Raw genomic sequence first — 19,305 nt, 5'->3', positions numbered from 1 at the left:
AAATAATTCTGGTTAAGATCTTTGTTTGATCATTTGTAATAATAAATGATTCATTTTATATAAACATTCTTGGTTTGCCATCATTAAAACCTGCAGGACAAAAGTGGTTCCATCACACCTCTATAATTCCTTCAATTTAAACTGCTGACAAAATCCGAAGCTAAGTTTGGATACTTTCTGCACCTCGTGACTCAACAGCAGGGCTTCTGGATTTAAAAGCTGCTGAGACTACAGTGTATCCTAGGGTGGTGATAACCTACCTACCTCTCTCTTCTCCTACCTTCTTCTCCTCAAAATATATTGTAAGCCAGACCAAAAGGTTCCAGTAGATGCCTTATTAAAGTGCCTTGTTGTGTCTGGATGAGTTAAAGATTATCAAGTTTAAGTCTGTCAAGTGCCTTATTCAGTCAGAATGTTCTACAGTTTGCAAGTAAAAGTTGTTATTGAACCTCCTGAGAATTTTGTTGTTTCTCCCATGCACCACCTGGAGTAAATCCAACCACCTTCCCCTAAACCCGCAAGCAGACGGGGCATCACAGAACTGTTACTCAATAAAAAACCTAAGAGCAGTAAAAATATATGTTACGACAAATTACAGAGTCTCCAAAACCATCTTTAAGCTTCCGATAGCCCCTGAATTCTTCCATTAATCTCTTCAATATATTTCATTTATTGTATAAAACAAAATCAACCGCATATCAGACATGCAATTCTGTCATTTCAATTTTATACTTCAGTGGTTGAAGAGTGTGTACCTCTGAGCCACATTTAGGACATGTAAAATACATATCAAATAAGTAGTTACTTTTAATACAGTAGTAACAAAAAACATGTGGACAGCCTATGGTATGAGGCATGGTAGGCCATTCCCCACACAGTGAACATTCCCTGCAGTGGTTTGCTAATGTGTTTTCACTATTGGAAAGACCTGCAATAGGCAAACACCAAGAAGAAATTTTAAGTTTCAGTTTCTGTACATTAATAAGTGGCAGTAGATAAATCAGAAATTCAGCAAAGCCATGCCATAAGAGCTCCCTATTCATGTATTCAAATCCTACCTGACGAACACTTTGCGGCTTGCAAAAAACTGACCTAATTCCTAGAATGCGTTCTGTAAGTGTTGCAAATGTTCCTTTCCGAAGAAAAATCAGAAAATTTAGAACTCCACAAAGTTTTAGAAGTCCAGCTCCAAAGCTAATATAGCTCTTAATTTTGGAGAAAGATTGTTGTTGACGATTGCTAAATAAATCATAACATCTTTCTTCCAACCATCTTCCACCAACAGTGAAAATAAGATACCATAACTTTTGTTGTTTGCTCAGAGGTTGGTATTTCTCTGTCTGAGATAAGTTATTCTTGTATTGAATATTCAGAATACTCTGTCCCACAGTTGCATTCTTGGAATAGATAGTGAATCTCCATAATATAAGACATAAAAATGCTTTTACTTCTGGTTCAAAGTGAGCCAACACCCCTGGTTTAAATCCATGAAAACAGTTGGTAAACTGGGACCACACGAGTTGTTCCAGGGCTTTGTTTAGTTCAAGAGCATCAAGTTGACTTATTCTGAGCACAGGATTCACGCCCTTTTCATCTCCAGTGCTGGAGGCCATTTCTTCAGAGAAAAAACTTTCTAGGAATCAAACACAAATAGATTTCAGTGTAATGGAGCATTTCTTATTTCTCTTTTTATTAAAGATAACAAAATTGTAATATACCAGCAGTAAATAAATATATTCAGAATGCTATTATTTGTTATTAATGTTACCAATCCTTTCAAGAAGCTTTGCATTAACAGTAAGAAATTTCAACTCAAAAGAAATTATATTTTACTATTTCTCATAAATAATATTTGGATTTGGTTACAGAGAAGTGTTCAACATCTAGATATTTAGAAAAATTCACCAATTTAGTATTTCACTGTATACATTTAAAAAAATATTGCAGAGTATAACTCTAATATTCAACTGGACATTAAAATAGATCAGAAAGAACTGTAAAATTTTATGGTGTTGTATGGAAAAATTGGGAAAAGGAACTCATTAACTAAAAATCTAGAAAAGAATAGTGGGGAGGACAGAAAAATATACTAACATGAACACTTCTGTAGCTACACCTGAAAGTATGATCTTAGAAATACTAACAAATTTAGGATTTACTTTTTAAAAATTGCTTCCTTTAAATGTTATTGTATCTGGAATTCTGTGACTAAGAAAATAAATGCATCCAACTGCAATAGCAAAATACAGATAACACCTGTTACACTCCAGATTTTAAGCCACAAGCTGCCCAAAGTAGCTACATTTATTTAAGACTTTTTAAAAGCCTTTTGGTTCATTATTACCTCAAGTTCACGTCCGGAGAAAATGCTACTACGCTTTCATTAAGAGAATTTCTTTTAATTTAGTGACAGAAATAAGACATTTTGGCAAAAGGTTTTACAGGAGTAAAATATAACCAAGAAAAGCATTTCACTAAAACTCTTGACACAGAGACCTAGTTTACAGAAAACCCCTTTAAACTTCTCCTTCCTCATTAGCAGGCAAAATAGGGTTGAAAGTAGCACAAGGCCACCTCCTCTGGACAAACAGCTTTGGGGTTCATTGCATCAACTCAGACAGGATGAAAAGCCAGCATACAAAAGGCTGTACACCCAAGCCTGTCTCACTCACACTGTTCTGTAGCAAGAACCAAAGCACAGGAAACACTTTTCAGTACTACTCAAATAACTTCACTCCTCTACTTTATGATCAAAGGGTCAATTCAACCCCTACTAGATCTTACTGTATCACTTCAAGAGTTTGGGTGCTAATGATTATCCATCCTTCTACCCCTCGTCTTACCCCACTACCATTTTAGGAACCAGAGCCTCTTATAACCATTTGCTCTGGAACCTCTCACTCTGGTTCAGTATTATTCACTCATAACCCCTAGAAGTCTAATGTCTTCTTCATTTTCTCTTCTACTCATTTCACTCAGTTCAACTTGTTTCAGTGTTCTATACAATTCCCAATACACAAAATCTCCTTCAAAAATCCTGAAGTTACTCGAAAGGGACATCTTATCAAACAACTTCCTTGATCCATTTACTAAGACGATTTTCCAGCATCAGTTCAACCATCTTTTCCAGCTGTGTTCCATTATCCCACGTGCTGTGAGAAATTTCTGTTGCAGATTTCTCTTAAGTAAGGTAGACTAAATCTGTAGAGATTTTTCCCCCCATTATAGCCATATTTTCTAAAGAAACCTGAGCAAGTGAGGAATGGTCATCAGTAACTTTCTGAAATCCAAGGAAAAAGTGTCAAATACATAGGATTATGATGGATCATGAAATACACAAGAAAGTCAATTGATCCTTATAGGCTGGGAGCCTCTATGACTGTATACCCACTTTGAAAAAAGGATGCAAGGATTCTGGTAGGCAAAAAGTTGAACACAGTCACCAGTGCAACCTTGCAGTGTATTAGCATGGGTATAGCCAGCAGACTGGAGGATGTGCTTATTACCCTCCGCTTGGCATTGTTGAGTCTACACCTGGGATAATACCTCCAGTTTTGCCTCATTTCTATCAATAGTACAAAAGAAATGTCAGCAAACTGAAGAGCCCAGTCACTAATACCATCAGGGACCCCCAAGACCTGATATATGAGAAGAGCTTGATTGTTCAACTTGAAGATAAGGCACCTAAGAAGTGATCTATGAGTAATCTTCCACTACCTAAGGGCTGCAGTGAAGATTAAGTCAAACTTTTCTGTGAGTTGAAGTGAAAGAAAGAGAGACAACTGTGTGTTAAGTCGCTACACAAGAAATTCCAACTGGACATAAGGAATTGTCAAATCCTTACTGTTTTAACTCTCTTATTTTAAGTAGTTTAAAACCTAAGAACTCAGAATCATAGACGCAGTAATGAAAGAGACAAGTATCAACATTCAAATATATGATAAACTATATGTGTGATTAACTTATTATATAAATACCTTTTAAGACAGAATAGTAAAGACTACTACTTGAAAGGTTCTCTGTTGATTTTATACTGTCACAGATATTGCATAGAAAAAAATTGAATGGCCTCCCAGAAAAAAAAACAAATCAAAAAACTAATATGATTCTTTCTTAAAAAACCCTATATTTTGTCTGTTTTGGATTTTTTTAACTAAACAAATAAACACTTGTACAGTACATTACAAAACAAAAAAATAATGATTGTATATCACTAGGGAAAGAGGAATTTCTGCTGATATATATTAGTGCTGTTATTGAGCATTGTACAAATTATGAATGAATATATTTTATTTGGAAACATGTTATTGACAGAAATCTATCAATAGTAATGTGGGTATTGTCAACAGCCTGTCAATATTAATGTAATTATAATTAAGGTGATAACATGGATTTTAGCTATAATACCAAGTAACATCTCCTGCATTGCTGCTATCAATATAAGCATTATTATTGACCTCTTCTGGAACTATCAGTATGAGATGTATTACCATCACGGACATCTGTCAATGCATTCTGCCTACAAAAATTCTACGTTTAAATTTACAGGTCTGTAAACTTTGCCTGCAGAAATATACAAATCCAAGTAACCTCTTGGGTGCCATTTTTTCCACAGGACTATTCCATTGTGGATAAGTAATCAAGGGGTTTCTACTATCTCAGAACTACTGCAATTGCATTTCCTGCTTTTCTAGCATAATCATTAAAAGAAAAATGAATCTATATGCAAAAGTCTCAAAATAACTTCATGATTTGTAAAAACGCTTTTTGGGAAACCAAATAAAAATATATTTACTAAAATAACTTTGTTCCTTACTGCTCCAACTCTTTTAGATGATCTCTTCCAGGCAGCCAAAACATGTATTCAGAGCATTATACTTATGCAGGGATGGAATAGACCACAAGGGACTACCAAATCCTACCTCAGCACAAACACGGGCTCAGGAATGTATTGACAGGTGTTTAACTACCGAGAAAGCTAATTCCACAGTTTTTCTAAGTAGTTTGTTCTCCAGTGTTTTATCACTCTAATAATTACAAAGAATCTTTTTCTCATGTCCAATCTAAAGCATCTTTATTACAAAGAAGGATGCTTTTCATTCCACAGCAGAAAACAGTAACAACAACAGAGAAGAATTTCCATTTTGTTGCACCTTCTCAAGAGCAAAAAGCAGCAAGGCATGTGAGGGGGCCAACTACGCACAGAAGATTTGCCAGACTAGATAATATCCTCTTTCCTACAAGATGCCTGGTATGATCATCCAGAAAAACCAAACCAAACAAAAAATCCAAACAAACCTCACAAATAAACAACTTTCCTCTTTTCCAGCAGCATATTAGAATTTACCTTGAGGTCTAGTATATCTTCTTATCTTTTTCTGTCACTTTTCTCTCTGAATAATTATTTCCTGTTTTCGATTCATGTATTTGAGTTTGTCCTGTTAAATGCAGTGCTTCATACTTGCCTGCATTGCTTTTCATCTTGTTGATTTTCAATATTTTCTCCAAACCCATCAAGAGTTTTTTGGATTCATATCTTATGTTGAAAACAAAGTTAAAAAAAACAAACTAATTTTAAACCCCTCTCTGGCTACTATCCTGAGTAACATTTCTAAGTATGTGTTCTCTCTATCATCCAACTCATTAATGCCTTTTCATCTTGACAGGGCACTACAGATAATTACTCAGTAGAGGTAACTTTTCAACGTGATGCTGATAATATCAGCATCTAATGGAGATAGGATACATTTCCTTAGTTTCTCTATGTAGGGAAAAAGACTTTGTTAAAATCAAGCTGTATTTTACTTAAAATTTTCCTCTTCCTAAACTTGTGATCCTTTTTAAGAGGAGAAACAGACTGAGGTTTCTTACAAACAGGTCTCATCAAATCATACTGGTTGTTTTACAATCTCTCTTCTACCCATTATTAGATACAAATTAATTGCTAAACTATTTACTCCTAAACCTTTATCTGTAATCAAAACTGACAGTTTCAATAATTCTCTTAACAGAAGAATAAACAGGCACAAAAACAGGCATGTACAAACCCATTTTGCTGGCTATTTTCACCCTCTGGGATATTAAATAAATAAATAAAATCAGTGGTGCCTAATTCCTCAATCATTCTAGGATGAATTTTATTAGGATTTGCCACTTGAGCACATCTATATTAAGATTCCTTAGGCTATTCTTTCTGTGCTTTGGTTCCACTCTTATTTCCTGTATAAGATTAATTTTATGAAAGGAGTAGGTCACAATATATCTCTTTTACAATTTCTGAAGTAAAGAATCAGTCTTTGAAAGTCTGTTACTTGTTCTCCTTTCTTATTTAATAACATCTAGGTAATGGACCTATCCCTTTGTGCCTCCTCTTACTCAGACTTTTGGATCCTTTCACTGATTCTTTTCTTCTGCTTTGTAAACTGAAACTTATTTTGTTATTCAGAGTCATCAATTTTATTCTTACATTCCTATGCTATTTCTTTATATCCATCATTAATCATGTATTTTTGCCTGGACAACTCTTTTGATTTTCAGGCCATGGAAAAATTCCTGATATATAAAGTGTCTTTAACATTAACTATTACTATTTTAGTTTATTATACAAAGTATCTCAACACAAAGAAACAACCGGAAAACTTTTTAGCCTTTTCAATGGACTAGATTCTGTCCAGTCCCAGCACTGAGATCTATGGCTCAGGCATGGGGAAGGAGCATGTAGAGTGGACATGCCAGGAATCATACCCCCTCTGGAGATAACACTAACACATAGTTCCTTTTCTCTTCAGGAGCTACAATGCACTTGGCATTATGCATTCAGTGTTGCCATACCGGGTGTGTGAGAGAGCACAAGAGCAAGTCATGCCCTTGGTCTACTATCCCTCCTTTTATGTTCATAAAGTTACAGTATCCAGAGACAGCAAACGAAGACTACCTTTCCACCCACCACAAGAATGCTGAGATTTTTTTTAATGTGGGGTGGGGTGTTTTTTAATTGGCTTGGAGGTTTGGTTTTGGTTTTTTGTTTTTTTTTTTTCTGGTGAAAATGTATACCATTTAACTGTTCTTTCCAGGTACTCTCAATGGCAGAGGATATTTTAGATGTCAATTTAAAATCAATAAATTTTAAAGATGAGAAATCAAACAATATGTATTCAGTTAACTTTAAAATCTTCCTTAACACCAACTCTCATAACACAGAACATGGACCCCAGCTGCTCAAAGCCTCATGTCTTACCACTAATTCTCATCTCGTTCTTGCTCATCAAGTGTAGAGAGAAATATCCTCAGATCAAAGTCTAATTGAGAGCCCCAACCGTGTTGTCTCTTAATCACTGTAAAATTAACTTATCGCTATATCATTACCTCAAATAACCTTACAAAAGATTGATTTTGTATTACTGTCTGGATTTCTATATACTTCAGCCAAATACCTATCATTTTCTAAAGAACATAAATTGATTCTTTAACCATTTGGAATAACTACTAACACTAATTGAAAACCCAGTAGCATATTGCAATCACAGAAACTATTATTTATTTCTTACATTCCTGGAAGAAAGGACTATTTCTCAAAATAGACAAAGTCAAGGAAAACACTGAATGACTGTGTAACAAATCAATCCAACAGATAAAATTAAGATTTTCATTATGAAGATTGAGTGAGCAACTACTAACAAATCCCAGAATCCTAAATGCTACAATTACATTTAGTGTCCAAAGACCAAGTACAAGACAAAGATGCATTTAAATCACAGACTGCTTTTCCAACTTTAACTCAGTAAACTTAGATTCTATAAAATGAGGTACAAGAGATTAACCAATGCTGAATGCCTGGAGACAGTAAAAAAACATAATGGCAGCTCATTGGTTTACCTTCCATAAATTACCCTACGAAGTTAAAATATTAGGGCTTCAAGTTACAAGATCATAACCAGCTCAGAAGAGCCAGAATTGATACAACAGTATGAAGAGCAGTAGGAAAGTGCTGCACTGTTAGAAGCTGTATATCAGTCGTTTCTGTCAGCATTTATTGCAAAATGAAAACCCCCTGTCAGTGTAATACTTCAGTAAATGCTAGCAACCTAGACTACTATTGGCCACCATTAAAGATACTCTGAACACTAAGAGTTCTTATGGACTTCAGAAAAATTTGTCATCAGTCCACACTCATAAAAGACAGATTATTAGATGCAAACAACCAGATCTGACAGACTAATTACCACATAACTAATATTTAAAATACTACCTTTTAAAATTTGTGGCGTTGAATTCAAGGCTACAAAAGCTCTAAGTACATTTGTATTCCTCATAGCATAGAAGCCAGAGACAGCATCATCCTACCACTTTTCGGATATAGCCCTAATTTTCATTTATTGGAATAAATAAGAAGATAAGCATGTAACAAATTAATGTTCAATCACTCTACTTAATCCTGTATCCTACTTCTCTTCTTCCCTCATCTTATTTCCTCTCTTTTGTAACCCCTCTCTTAGTACATCAAATTACAAATTCATCTGTAAAGGGATGTGTCAGTTCCGCTTAAAAATTCCCATTCTCTGATATACTAAATGAAATCCTGTTGTTCCTTTTAATTAATCAGTGATAAAAACCCAAAAGCTTAAAAAACCAGCTACATTGTAACCTGAGGCTTTCCAAAAAACATGGTTAAAAAAACCCCTTGATCACCAAGATGTAGAGCAAAACATATGTACAATACAAAACACTGACTGTTTTTATTTTGGAATTAGGTAATGGGAATTATCTGGAGAAGTGCCTTACCTTTACTATTGATGAATCAAGATGGTGAAGAGAGATTTGAAGTAGCTGCACAGTGACAACTATGATAGTTAACTGGGAAGGAACAGCCCCTTGTAAGGAAGTGACAACATTTCTGACTAAAGCAGGAGGTATTGGAGAATGGGAAAAATCTGAATGCCTTGTGCTACAAATGTAGATCTCAACTGCTGATGTGATCACCCAAAAAGGGGAGATCCTTGCATTTGAAGACATTTTGGTTGTGATAACGTTAAAAGTTCTGATAAAAGGATGGATAACAAAATAATATTGCATTGCATGTATAAAAGTAAAAAGGACATAAAGCTTAGTATATGTGCCATCCTTTGTGTAAAACAGGTGAAACATCATCTGGTGGCAGTTATGCAGCAACATTTCTGAATGGTCCAAAGACAGAACATGAATGCACAGATGTCAGCACATTGTGGGCAGTTAAAGTCATAACTCCTCCTTTGCTGGTTACTGTTACTTACCTGAAAAGCTGGTCTTACACCTCATGACATATGTAACGTCTGCTTTTCACTATTGTAAGGGCATTGTATCTCACATCGCCTTATTTGTCAAGCACAGCATCAATTCCAAATTTATGCATCTTTTCCATGCCCCTCCTTACCTTTCTTCCATTCAAAACTACCTAAAAAACAAACAAAATAAAGTAATCTAACTTAAATTCCCATTTTACAGCTGTGTCTCTGTTCTGCTCCTACCTGTCTGATTCCTATGAATGGATCACCAGACAGGTATGGAGATGCCAGGATGAAGATTGAGTAGATATGTAGAAGGGACTTCAGAAGGAACGCCTGCTCTACATCCTCTGATATAATTTACCACAGATGATAGAATCCTGAAATTTTGCATTAAACACCTTATGCTTATCATGTGTGAAACAGTCACTGCCCAGATTTTATTCCAACTTTCTTCCTTTTTACATACATATGCATACCAACTGTAGAGTCATGAATATTCAGTGATATGCAAGTATAACAGCGCTGATCCAAGCACTGCACTAAGGGAACATAAGGCCTTTTAACTTATTAGAAATACGTATTAGATGAGAATAGTAAAATCTGTCCTAAATGCATAGCTAAGTCATAATTAACCCCTGTCCCCATCTGTACCAAAAGAATAACTGCATGTAAAAACAATGTTGTTACAGACTGTATATGATATGCTAGAGCTAATAGAGCTCTGCATCAATAAAAAGACAAGCCTGTTCACTGTAAGTTTTAAGTTTTGGCCTTATTCTATACAGCACAACTTATGAATAATTGTATCTAATTATAATCAAGATCTCTCAACTGGTGTAAGGATAAAGAACAGTACTTTACCTGACATATATCTCAATTTATAGATGTGTGTTCTATAGAAACATAAGGTGATGTAATTTTTAAAAGATACAATTGCTGTTTCCCGTTTTCCTTCTACTGTGTATTGTGTCCTTCTCTCACAGACTAGCACCAGCACTCATTCGACTCTCTCTTGAATTGTTCTTTCATGCTAAACTGGCAAAAACCCCACCTGTTTTAATTTATTTTTCTGCAGATGTAGTACACATATAGACCACCACAGAATCAGGTAAGATACATGCAGAACCAGTAAGAAGAGTAACAGGGTGAAGAAAGACAGGTAATCATGAAACCAGCTGCCTTTAATCTCAGTATCATACTCTTACGTCCACCACCAGCCAACAGCGAGATAGAAAACTAAACTTTTCATTTGACCAGAACTGTGGTCTTCAAGCCCAACATGCTGAATGTGCAAGCACAACACCACACCATAAATACAAATAATGAAACTTTTTGCTGTCTTTCAAAAATGAAAAGAAAAAGAATTATTTGTACACTGTAGGATTTATGCAGACTTGCAGATGAGAGACTACTCTGCTTAAATAAATAACACTCCCCACTCTTACCTCTTCATACGATTGTACTTTGAAATGTTTGGCATACACGCTGACTAACAGAGATGCTGGGAAAATTAGATGTGCTCAGTGTCCCCAAATCTTGACAGTTTTATTACTTGGTAATTACAGTAACTTTAAGTACACAAGGGAAGACTGATAGGCTTTCACCACACTCTCCTCGATCCTATAACTTTATTAGCATTTTAGAATCCACTGGTATGGTTGCACACATGTATTACATGTAACAGTTTAAAAGAGGGATAATAATTTTCTTACTAGGCAGCCTGAGCTGTATGCTGTTACAGCTGCTAAAATCCCTCTGCAATTCCAACATGAATTTCCCTTCATATTTAGTTGTGCCCCACAGTGTCATGGCCCTATATTAATTTCCTTTCCAGGGAAAGTTTTTTTCCTTGCCAGAACCCTCCTGTGATATCTTCTGTCAGCTACACTACCTATAAAGTTAATATTATTACTATTATTGTAATGAATTTTTTCCAAGTTTTGTTAGAATTTAAATTTTGATTAATTCTTTTCTTTTCTAACCCCACTGACAATAGATTAGCTCAGTTTGTTAGAGCATGGTACTCATAACACCAAGGTCACAGGTTTGGTCCCTGCACAGGACATTGACTTAAGACTTGGACTTTATGATCCTTGTTGGTCCCTTCCAACTCAGAATATTCTGTGATTCTCTGAACACCGAGACAGTGGTGATAAGGACTGGCAGAGACAGAAATTTTAGAGACATTGTTCCCAGGCAGCTACTGACACAAACATAATGAATATTAGCAGTGTTCAATTCAACTTCTTCCTAAAGGCCGAAAATCTCCACAGGTCACCCCTGGCAGAGAAAGTAGGAAGTGCCCAGACCCAGTCAGAATCAACCTTGAATCAAGACTTGTTCCAGTCATAATTCCCCTCTCTTCCCAAATTGTGTATTTGTCCTCTTTTTCATCTCAGAATTTTTTCTCTTCTCATTTGTACCTTTTCTTCATGTGAAAAATCTGAATTTAGTTTCCTTTTGAAAACAGTCTGAAATAATCTGACTTCCAAATTTCTTGTATTCCACCTCCAAACCAAAAAAAAAAAAACCAACTTACCACCATCTCTGAGAGAGGCATGTTACAAATAGACAGCATCCTTCCTGTTTTCCTTCTCCTGAAGATTTTTGTAAAGCTTAGATGTGAGCTGACAATGCTTGTAGATGTACGTCAGCTGCATGGCTGCAGGAACCATTTAGCTCACCCAGGAAGCCACAGGACAAAGAGCCTGCTACCTTCTCTGTTCACATACAGCACAATCTGACAAATGAGACTGCAGTTTTTAGCACAACATATTGGCCCTTTTAAATTTTTTTTTCATTTGCTGCTTTTAACTTCACATAGAGTGCTTTAGAGTAGCTGGTGTTGAGACCAGGCTAGTTATCTAAAAGGAGAGTCACACCCCTTCTCTGCCTCCTGGTCTATGTGAAAAAGTATATATTGTATTAGGTGCCAAAAGGAAAAAAAAACAACCCTATCTCCACCCCCTCTCCATCCAGCAAAACACCAAACCAAACCAAAAACCCCAACAAAAACCCTGAAACAGCATAAGCAGCCTGCTTGAAAAGATGATCCTGAAGTAATCTGCTGCTGCAGTCCTAGAGATGCAACAAGGTGTAGGGTCCATCATCATTAACTGCAGCAGGAATACAGTGAGTGAAGTCTATTTCCATTTTAAGTCATAAGCAACTTACTATCATTTAGGTTGAAAATTTAAATTCACTCTCTACATGCTCTGAAAAACTGCATGAATTCAGATGTTTTTCCTGGAAAGTTAACATTTGGAAAGCAGAACTTCCTACAGAGAAATTTACATTAGCGTATTCCAATTAAAGACTGATTTTAATTGACAAAATTATTATCTTTTAACTGCACACATTACATACAAGTGCAAATATATCCTTTTCACATTTTGTATCTTACAAGTTGTTCAGCTCTGTATACACTAAACAAATGTATCAGGCTAATAAATTTGTAGAGATTTAAGTGTATTTATGATGTGAAGGATCAATACAGACTTTAAAATATTTATTATGATTCAAAGAAAAATATGCCACTCTCAAAGCTTGCTGGCAAAGCGGTCTTTTATTTGCAGTCATTCTACAGTAGTACAGTGCAGTTTTCCTCTAAAAATTTCCTAAACTCTGTTGCTGGTGGGTTGCCCAAATACTGCTTGTGTATTTACTGCAAGCTAGGAAGACAAAATAAAAATAAAAACGAAAAGAGATGACATGGGAGTTGACTGTTACCCCCTCCGTTTAATTTTTTCATGTATGTGATAACAGGGGCAAGTAGGAAGGGATCAGTGTGTTTACTGTAAACTTATGAAGTCCAAGCCCTGCCTGCTCAAGCAGGGCTGTCTGGAGCAACTTGTACAGGACCATGTCCAGAGAGTTTTTGACTATCTTGAAGGAGGGGGATTCTACAATCTCTCTGGACAACTTGGGCTTGGTCACCCTCACAGTGAAAAACTGTTTCCTTATGATCAGGCAGAGCTTCCTGCATTTTGGCAAGTGACCGCTGCCTCTGGTCATGTCACTGTGCACCACTGAAAAGAGCCTGGGTCTGTCCTCTTTGCACTCTCTTTTCAGGTACTTATATAGATGAAGAAGATCCTGCCAAGCTTATGCTTCTCCAGGCTGGACAGTCCCAGTACTCTCAGCCTTTCCTCACATAAGTCCTGCCCCAGTTCCTTAATCAACCTTGTGGCCCTCTGTTGGACTCTCCAGGCCTCACCTATACCAGGAAGCACAGAACAGAATAAAGTACTCCAGATGTGGCCTCACCACTGCTGAGTAGAGTGACAGGATTTTCAACCACCTCCCTTGATCTGCTGGCAACACTCCTTATGCAGTCAAGGATACCATCAGCCTTCTATGCCACAGGGGCACACTGCTGGCTCATTCTGAACTTGGTGTCCACTAGGACCCCCAGGGACTTTTCTCCAAAGCTACTTTCCAGATGCTTGCCACCCAGTAGACACCAGGGCATAGAGTTAACCTTCCCCAGGTGCAGGACTTAATACTTTCCCTTCCTGAACTTTATGAGATTCCTGTCAGTCCATTTCTTTAGCCTTTTTAGGTCCCTGTGAATGGCAGCACAATCCTCTGGCATATCAGTCATTCCTCACACTTTTGTGTCATCAGCAAACTTGCTGAGAGTACACTTTACCCCATCATCTAGATCATTCATGAAGACGTTGAACAGGATTGAACTCAGTACCCAGAACCCTGGAATACACTAGTTACTAGCCTCCAATTAGACTTCACCATGGATCACCATCTTCCTTCTCCATCTCTTCTGCAAGTTTTATGCTGACCTTCACTGTTTGCTCACCCAGCCCACACTTCAGCAGCTTCTCTATGAGGATGTCACAGGAGACACTGCTGAAAGCCTTACTGAAACAAGTATCTACTGCACTCCACTTGTCTTCCAGGCCAGTCATTTCATAGTAGAACATTATCAGGTTAGTCAAGAATGGCTTCCCCTGGGTAAAGCTATGCTGGCTACTCCAGATCACTTTCTTGTCTTTAATGTGTCTTAAAATGGTTTCCAGGATTAGCCACTCCATCACCTTCCATCCTTCTGGGGTATTAAGGTGAAGCTGATCAGCCTGTAGTTCCCCGAGTACTCCTTGCCCTTCTGAAGACAGAAGCAACGGTACAATCTGACTAATGAGACTGCAGCTTTTTAGCACAACACACTGGCCTTTTTAAAATTTTTCCTCTAGTCTACAGGCATTTATCCCAGTCTCCATGATCAATCAAATATTATCAACAGTATCAGTGATATCAGCCAGCTCCCTCAGCACTCCATCAGTGCCCAGAGCCTTATCTATGTCCAGTTTACTCAAGTATTCTCTGACCTAAATCTGTTCCATCAAGTGTACATCTTCCCTGCTCCAGACTCTTCCCTGCATTCTACAATTCCTGAAGGTCTTTGCTAGTATAGACAGAAACAAAGAAGGCCTTCAGTACCCCTCAGCCTTTTCCACATTCTGTGTTTATCAGAGCCCCTGTCCCATTCAGCCATGAGACCACATTTTCCATAGTCCTCCTGCTACTGATGTATTTGCAGAAGCACTTCTTATTGCCTTTGACATCCCTCACCAGATTCAACTCCAGGCAGACTTTGACTTTCCTAAGCATATCCGGAATGAATAAGAAATATATTACACTAGTTTCTGTCAGGGACCATACAGCTCAAAGGAAACATTGCTAAACTGCCACAAACATGATGAACTTCTTTGTTGAAAAAGTTATTACCTAGAGAGTCTTAAAAATACCCTCTCTGCCCATAAATTGTTAAAGTTTTCAGAAGCCAGGTATCAAAAATCATGCAATATATCTTACTCTTCAGTTAGACTGATATTAATCCAGAACAAATTTATTGTTAATACATGAAGAACCTTTCTTATCAAATACACTGCTATCTTTTAATTTAAAAACTTATTCATATTTTCTTATTTTTATTATTATTATTGGAGTACACCATGCTTGCAAACTAATTTAATGAAATTGTATTTATGTCTAAAACTTACCAGTTAGTGTTAACTAGACACAATTTATTTGTTTTTTTTTAATCTTCCTGATTCCTGTTTTCACTGAATAAATGTAGAAATTGCAAGTGCAACAGAGTTGTGGGATTTTTTTAAAATTTTTTTTAAGAGTAGGTCGTTATAACCATAATAGAAATAAACCATATGCGTAATAAGGTACATTAATTATAATCTCAAATTGTTGACTGATTTTGTCTACTGTTCAATTTACTGCTAGTTTTCCTTCAGATAGCTGTCCATCTTTCTTTCCCTCTACTTTCTCTGAATCTCATGGCTTTGAAACTACTTTAATATGTTTAAAAAAAGACATTCCCACTCTCTCACATTTTGAACATGTAATTAAATGGTTTTTTTCCCCCTGAAGACCATGTGCTTCATTACTATATCCAGATATATGTTAGCACCGGATTCAGACATCACTCCCTACACCTTGACAATTTATATATTGAAGAGTCATTTATTTTACAATATATTTTTGGTATTGATAATACATAGCCATAAACCTGTTTCCTTCCCAAATACTCTCTGGGTAGCAGTCCTTGGTGATTTTCAGGACTTTCTCTTTAGAAGACTATAAAAGACTGTTAAACAGAGATACATCTCTTTCCCAACTTACATCACAACATTTGATGTCAAAGCCCAAATGAAGGTCCTTGGATTAGTAAGTGTCAAAAACTATCTGAGTATAGAAATTACGTTTCCTACTCTATTCTATGGAGGGTTCAATCAATTCTTTATATACTATTAATACTTGCTTGCAAGTTTTAGTTGAATTTAATTTTGTCCATTACAGGAACATTTACTTCCTACATGTCCTGGACCACACTAAGTATCAAAACCTTTCTCTGAGTCAGTACATTCTCTAATGAAATTATACCTACAGTCTTGGGATGGGGAAATAATAGAAGAATCTAAAAGGAGAAAAACATCCAGAGCTGTCAAACAAATAAAAAATTTCCCTCCCAAATCTAAACATCCTCCTGCACAAAACAGACATTCCATATATCAAGCCTAATCCTTATTAATCTACCAACATGAACTGAGGCATACCATACCAGCTACTTGACAGCCTTTTAATACGCGAGTAGATTCATAATGCATCTGAAGGCCCATTACCTAAGAAATTAAATTTTTTTAGAAATAGATTCAGAAGATGAAATTTTATATTTGTACTGCTATACTCAGAGTTCTAAGGGTAGCTCACCTAAGCATGAGCCAATTCAGATATATCTAAGTTCGCTACTATTACTTTACAGTTTTTAACATTTCTAACAAAAGTAAAAGATACTTTTACACTCACGCAGAGTTTGTTACTTAATTATACCAACATTAATGGGAATGGATTTTCTTCACTTGCTGAAAAAGACGATCTCAACAAATAAAAACCCACAAGTTTTAACTAAGGCAGATCTAGAAGCTAAAAGGACTTAGAAATAGAGGCAAAAGGTTAACCAAAGGGTTATTTCAGTTGCTGTGGTCCCAGATTAATGCAATTTCACAATGCTCTGTACTCAATAATAAACATACTCAATTCTAACTTTTAAAACTGCAAATATATATGCATAAGACCTGGGTTTTAAAAACATTGACATACAAACTCCCACTTCTAAAAAGTCCTCAATACCCCACCTCTTTCAGCCTCCCTCAATACAATCCAGAATGGTAGGCAAGAAAGAGGACATAATATAACATCCTTGCAAAACATTCATAGTGAAGAGATTGAAATATATTCCACTTTCCAATCCACAGACTGTCAATAACTTAACGATACAGAGAACACTTATAAGCATCTGGGTAATCAGAAGTATAAATCACAAAACCATAAAGGTTGGAAGAGACCTTTAAGACCATCAAATCCAACCATCAACCCAGCACTGCCACTATCCCTAAACCACATCACCCAGTGCCAGATCCAGACACCTCTTAAACAATTTCAGGGATGGTGACCACCACCTCCCTGGGCAGCCCTATTCTGACCCCCCCAAAAATGCAAAAATTTTTTTCTAATATCTAATCTGAATCTCCCCTGTCTCAGCTTGAGACCATTTCCTCTTGTCCTCTCACCGTAGACACGGTAGGTAAGACAGGCCTCCACCTCACTACAGCCTCATTTCAGGTGGTTGTGGAGAGCGATGAGGTCCCCCTTGAGCCTCTTCTTGAGACTAAACAAACCCAGCTCTCTCAGCTGTTCCTCATAAGACATGTTTCCAGACCTTTCACAAGACTTGTTGCCCTTTGCTGGACACACTCTAGCACTTCAATGTCCTTTTTGCAGTGAGGGGCCCCCAACTGAACACAGTACTAGAGGTGTGGCCTCACCAGTGTCGAGTATAGGGACATGAAATGAATAAGCTATTCAAATGTTAAGATTTTTTAAAACCAAATGTAATGCTGCTTTCTGAAGTATGTTTGCGCAGGCAGATATAAACCTCTGACAATTGTTAGCAATAAAAATACCATCTGATTCACCCAGAAGAAGACAAATTATTTAAAAAACATTACTGTAATGTATAGGATAGCAAAATATTGGAGATATTTTTTTCCTACAGAAAACTGAACTAGTTTACTCATGGTGTAATCTCTCACGTACACCACTGGCTTTTCTCCATGTACATCACCACAGACACAAGTGCTGAACTATTCTCTCTGAAGAAAGGGCTTGTGGAAAATACAACTTTTTAACTCCAAAGTAGTATTCTTACTAGCAACCAGTGCTAGAGCACTAGCAACCAAAGTAGGTGTTCCAATACTGACATGATCATCTATTTCTGTAGTAAATTCCAGAAGAACTAAAATATAAGTGTTAAATCCCTCCAATACCCTTGATTATGTGCCCTACTGGTCTATTCAATTTTTACCAAAAATTAAAAATGAAAAAAAAAACCTTTAAATGAGTTAATTTATACATGTTACAGGTATGAATTTACCTTCACAGCAAGTAACTGAAATTGATGACTTCATGCAGCATGAACAAACAAAAAATAAAAATCAGATGTGAATTTTTAATCCCCTTAACAGTCTATCTGCTACTCCAGTTAAGGTACCGGTAATGAAACTTTCAGTTGTTTTCCTACAATCACTTTATTAGATAAACTAGTGATGGTGGACATCCAGGAACTGAAAAACAAGCTGCTGATGAACAGAAACGAAAGCAGAAAGATGAAAAAGAATCTGTAGAAGAAAGCACTAATAAAACATATCTTGGTAAGGACTAAAAATAGTATTAGGCTTATGGAGAAATAGCTCTCAACTCCTAGTCTAATATTGCAACTGTTGTTGAACTACATGTTAATAACAGCTCAAAAAAGTTTGACAAGAACTCACTAACTTCCAGTAAAATCAATTGGTAAAATATTTTGGAGTCAGATTTTACTACAAATTGGCCAGACAATCTTTGACCTTAGCGAACACCTCCCTCCCACTAACAGGCAAAGATCACACAAAAAGCATACAGTGCTGTGGTTTCTAGTATGGACAATGTCATAAGCAGAATTCAGCCCTCTGTCAAAACACGCTGGCCATTCAGAATAAATCCACCTTCATTTTGTGGAAAACCAGTGGTCTGTTACTTACAGGCTACACGAAATTGGATAAACAGAAAGTGGAAAGGTGCCACCCTCACCTTTAGCAGGTCTCCTACAGGAAACCTTGTCACCTATAGCACGCAGTCACAGGAAAGAGCCTTGGAGATTATAAACGCTTCACTCTCTCAACTGACATCAGAATAACAACTCAGACGAAATCACTCCTCTGACAAGATATTATACCTTCTCCTCTCTATGGAGCTTGTCCCCAGGTTCCGTCCTCTCTTCCCGCACGCCCGGGCCTAGCCAGAAGCCCTCGCCATCCCTCTGCTGCACCAGGAGCCTGAGCGCCAGCGGGACTCCCGGCAGGGAGCCGCACGGGGAGGGCAGGAGGCTGAACACAAGTTCCTACAGGCAGGCCCCGGAGCACAGCCGGGGACTGACCCAGACGGGCTGACCATGCGGCACCGCCCCGGCCTG

The 19,305-nt window shown here is 37.0% G+C and overlaps 1 protein-coding gene across 4 annotated transcripts in view; it reads right to left on the bottom strand.

The window, feature by feature from the left end:
* Window positions 1–19,271, bottom strand: part of PEX2 (peroxisomal biogenesis factor 2) — a 44,048-nt gene extending 24,777 nt beyond the window's left edge. The window contains exons 1-3 of one of the 4 annotated variants that reach the window (XM_029959329.1): window positions 19,069–19,271; window positions 9,410–9,430; window positions 554–1,633 (exon numbers count right to left, since the gene is read on the bottom strand). In XM_029959329.1, coding sequence (XP_029815189.1) covers window positions 699–1,613 — 915 coding nt within the window. In that variant the 5' untranslated portion in view covers window positions 1,614–1,633; window positions 9,410–9,430; window positions 19,069–19,271 and the 3' untranslated portion in view covers window positions 554–698. The other 3 variants (XM_029959331.1, XM_029959328.1, XM_029959330.1) reach the window with 3 other exon arrangements.
* Window positions 19,272–19,305: the final 34 nt, after the last annotated feature.

The sequence above is a fragment of the Manacus vitellinus genome, unplaced genomic scaffold (genome assembly GCF_001715985.3).
Source record: "Manacus vitellinus isolate BGI_N305 unplaced genomic scaffold, ASM171598v3 scaffold_1_pilon, whole genome shotgun sequence".
NCBI lineage: Eukaryota > Metazoa > Chordata > Aves > Passeriformes > Pipridae > Manacus > Manacus vitellinus.
Note: the sequence above shows the minus strand (reverse complement) of the source record. Positions and strands in the feature narration are given on the sequence as shown.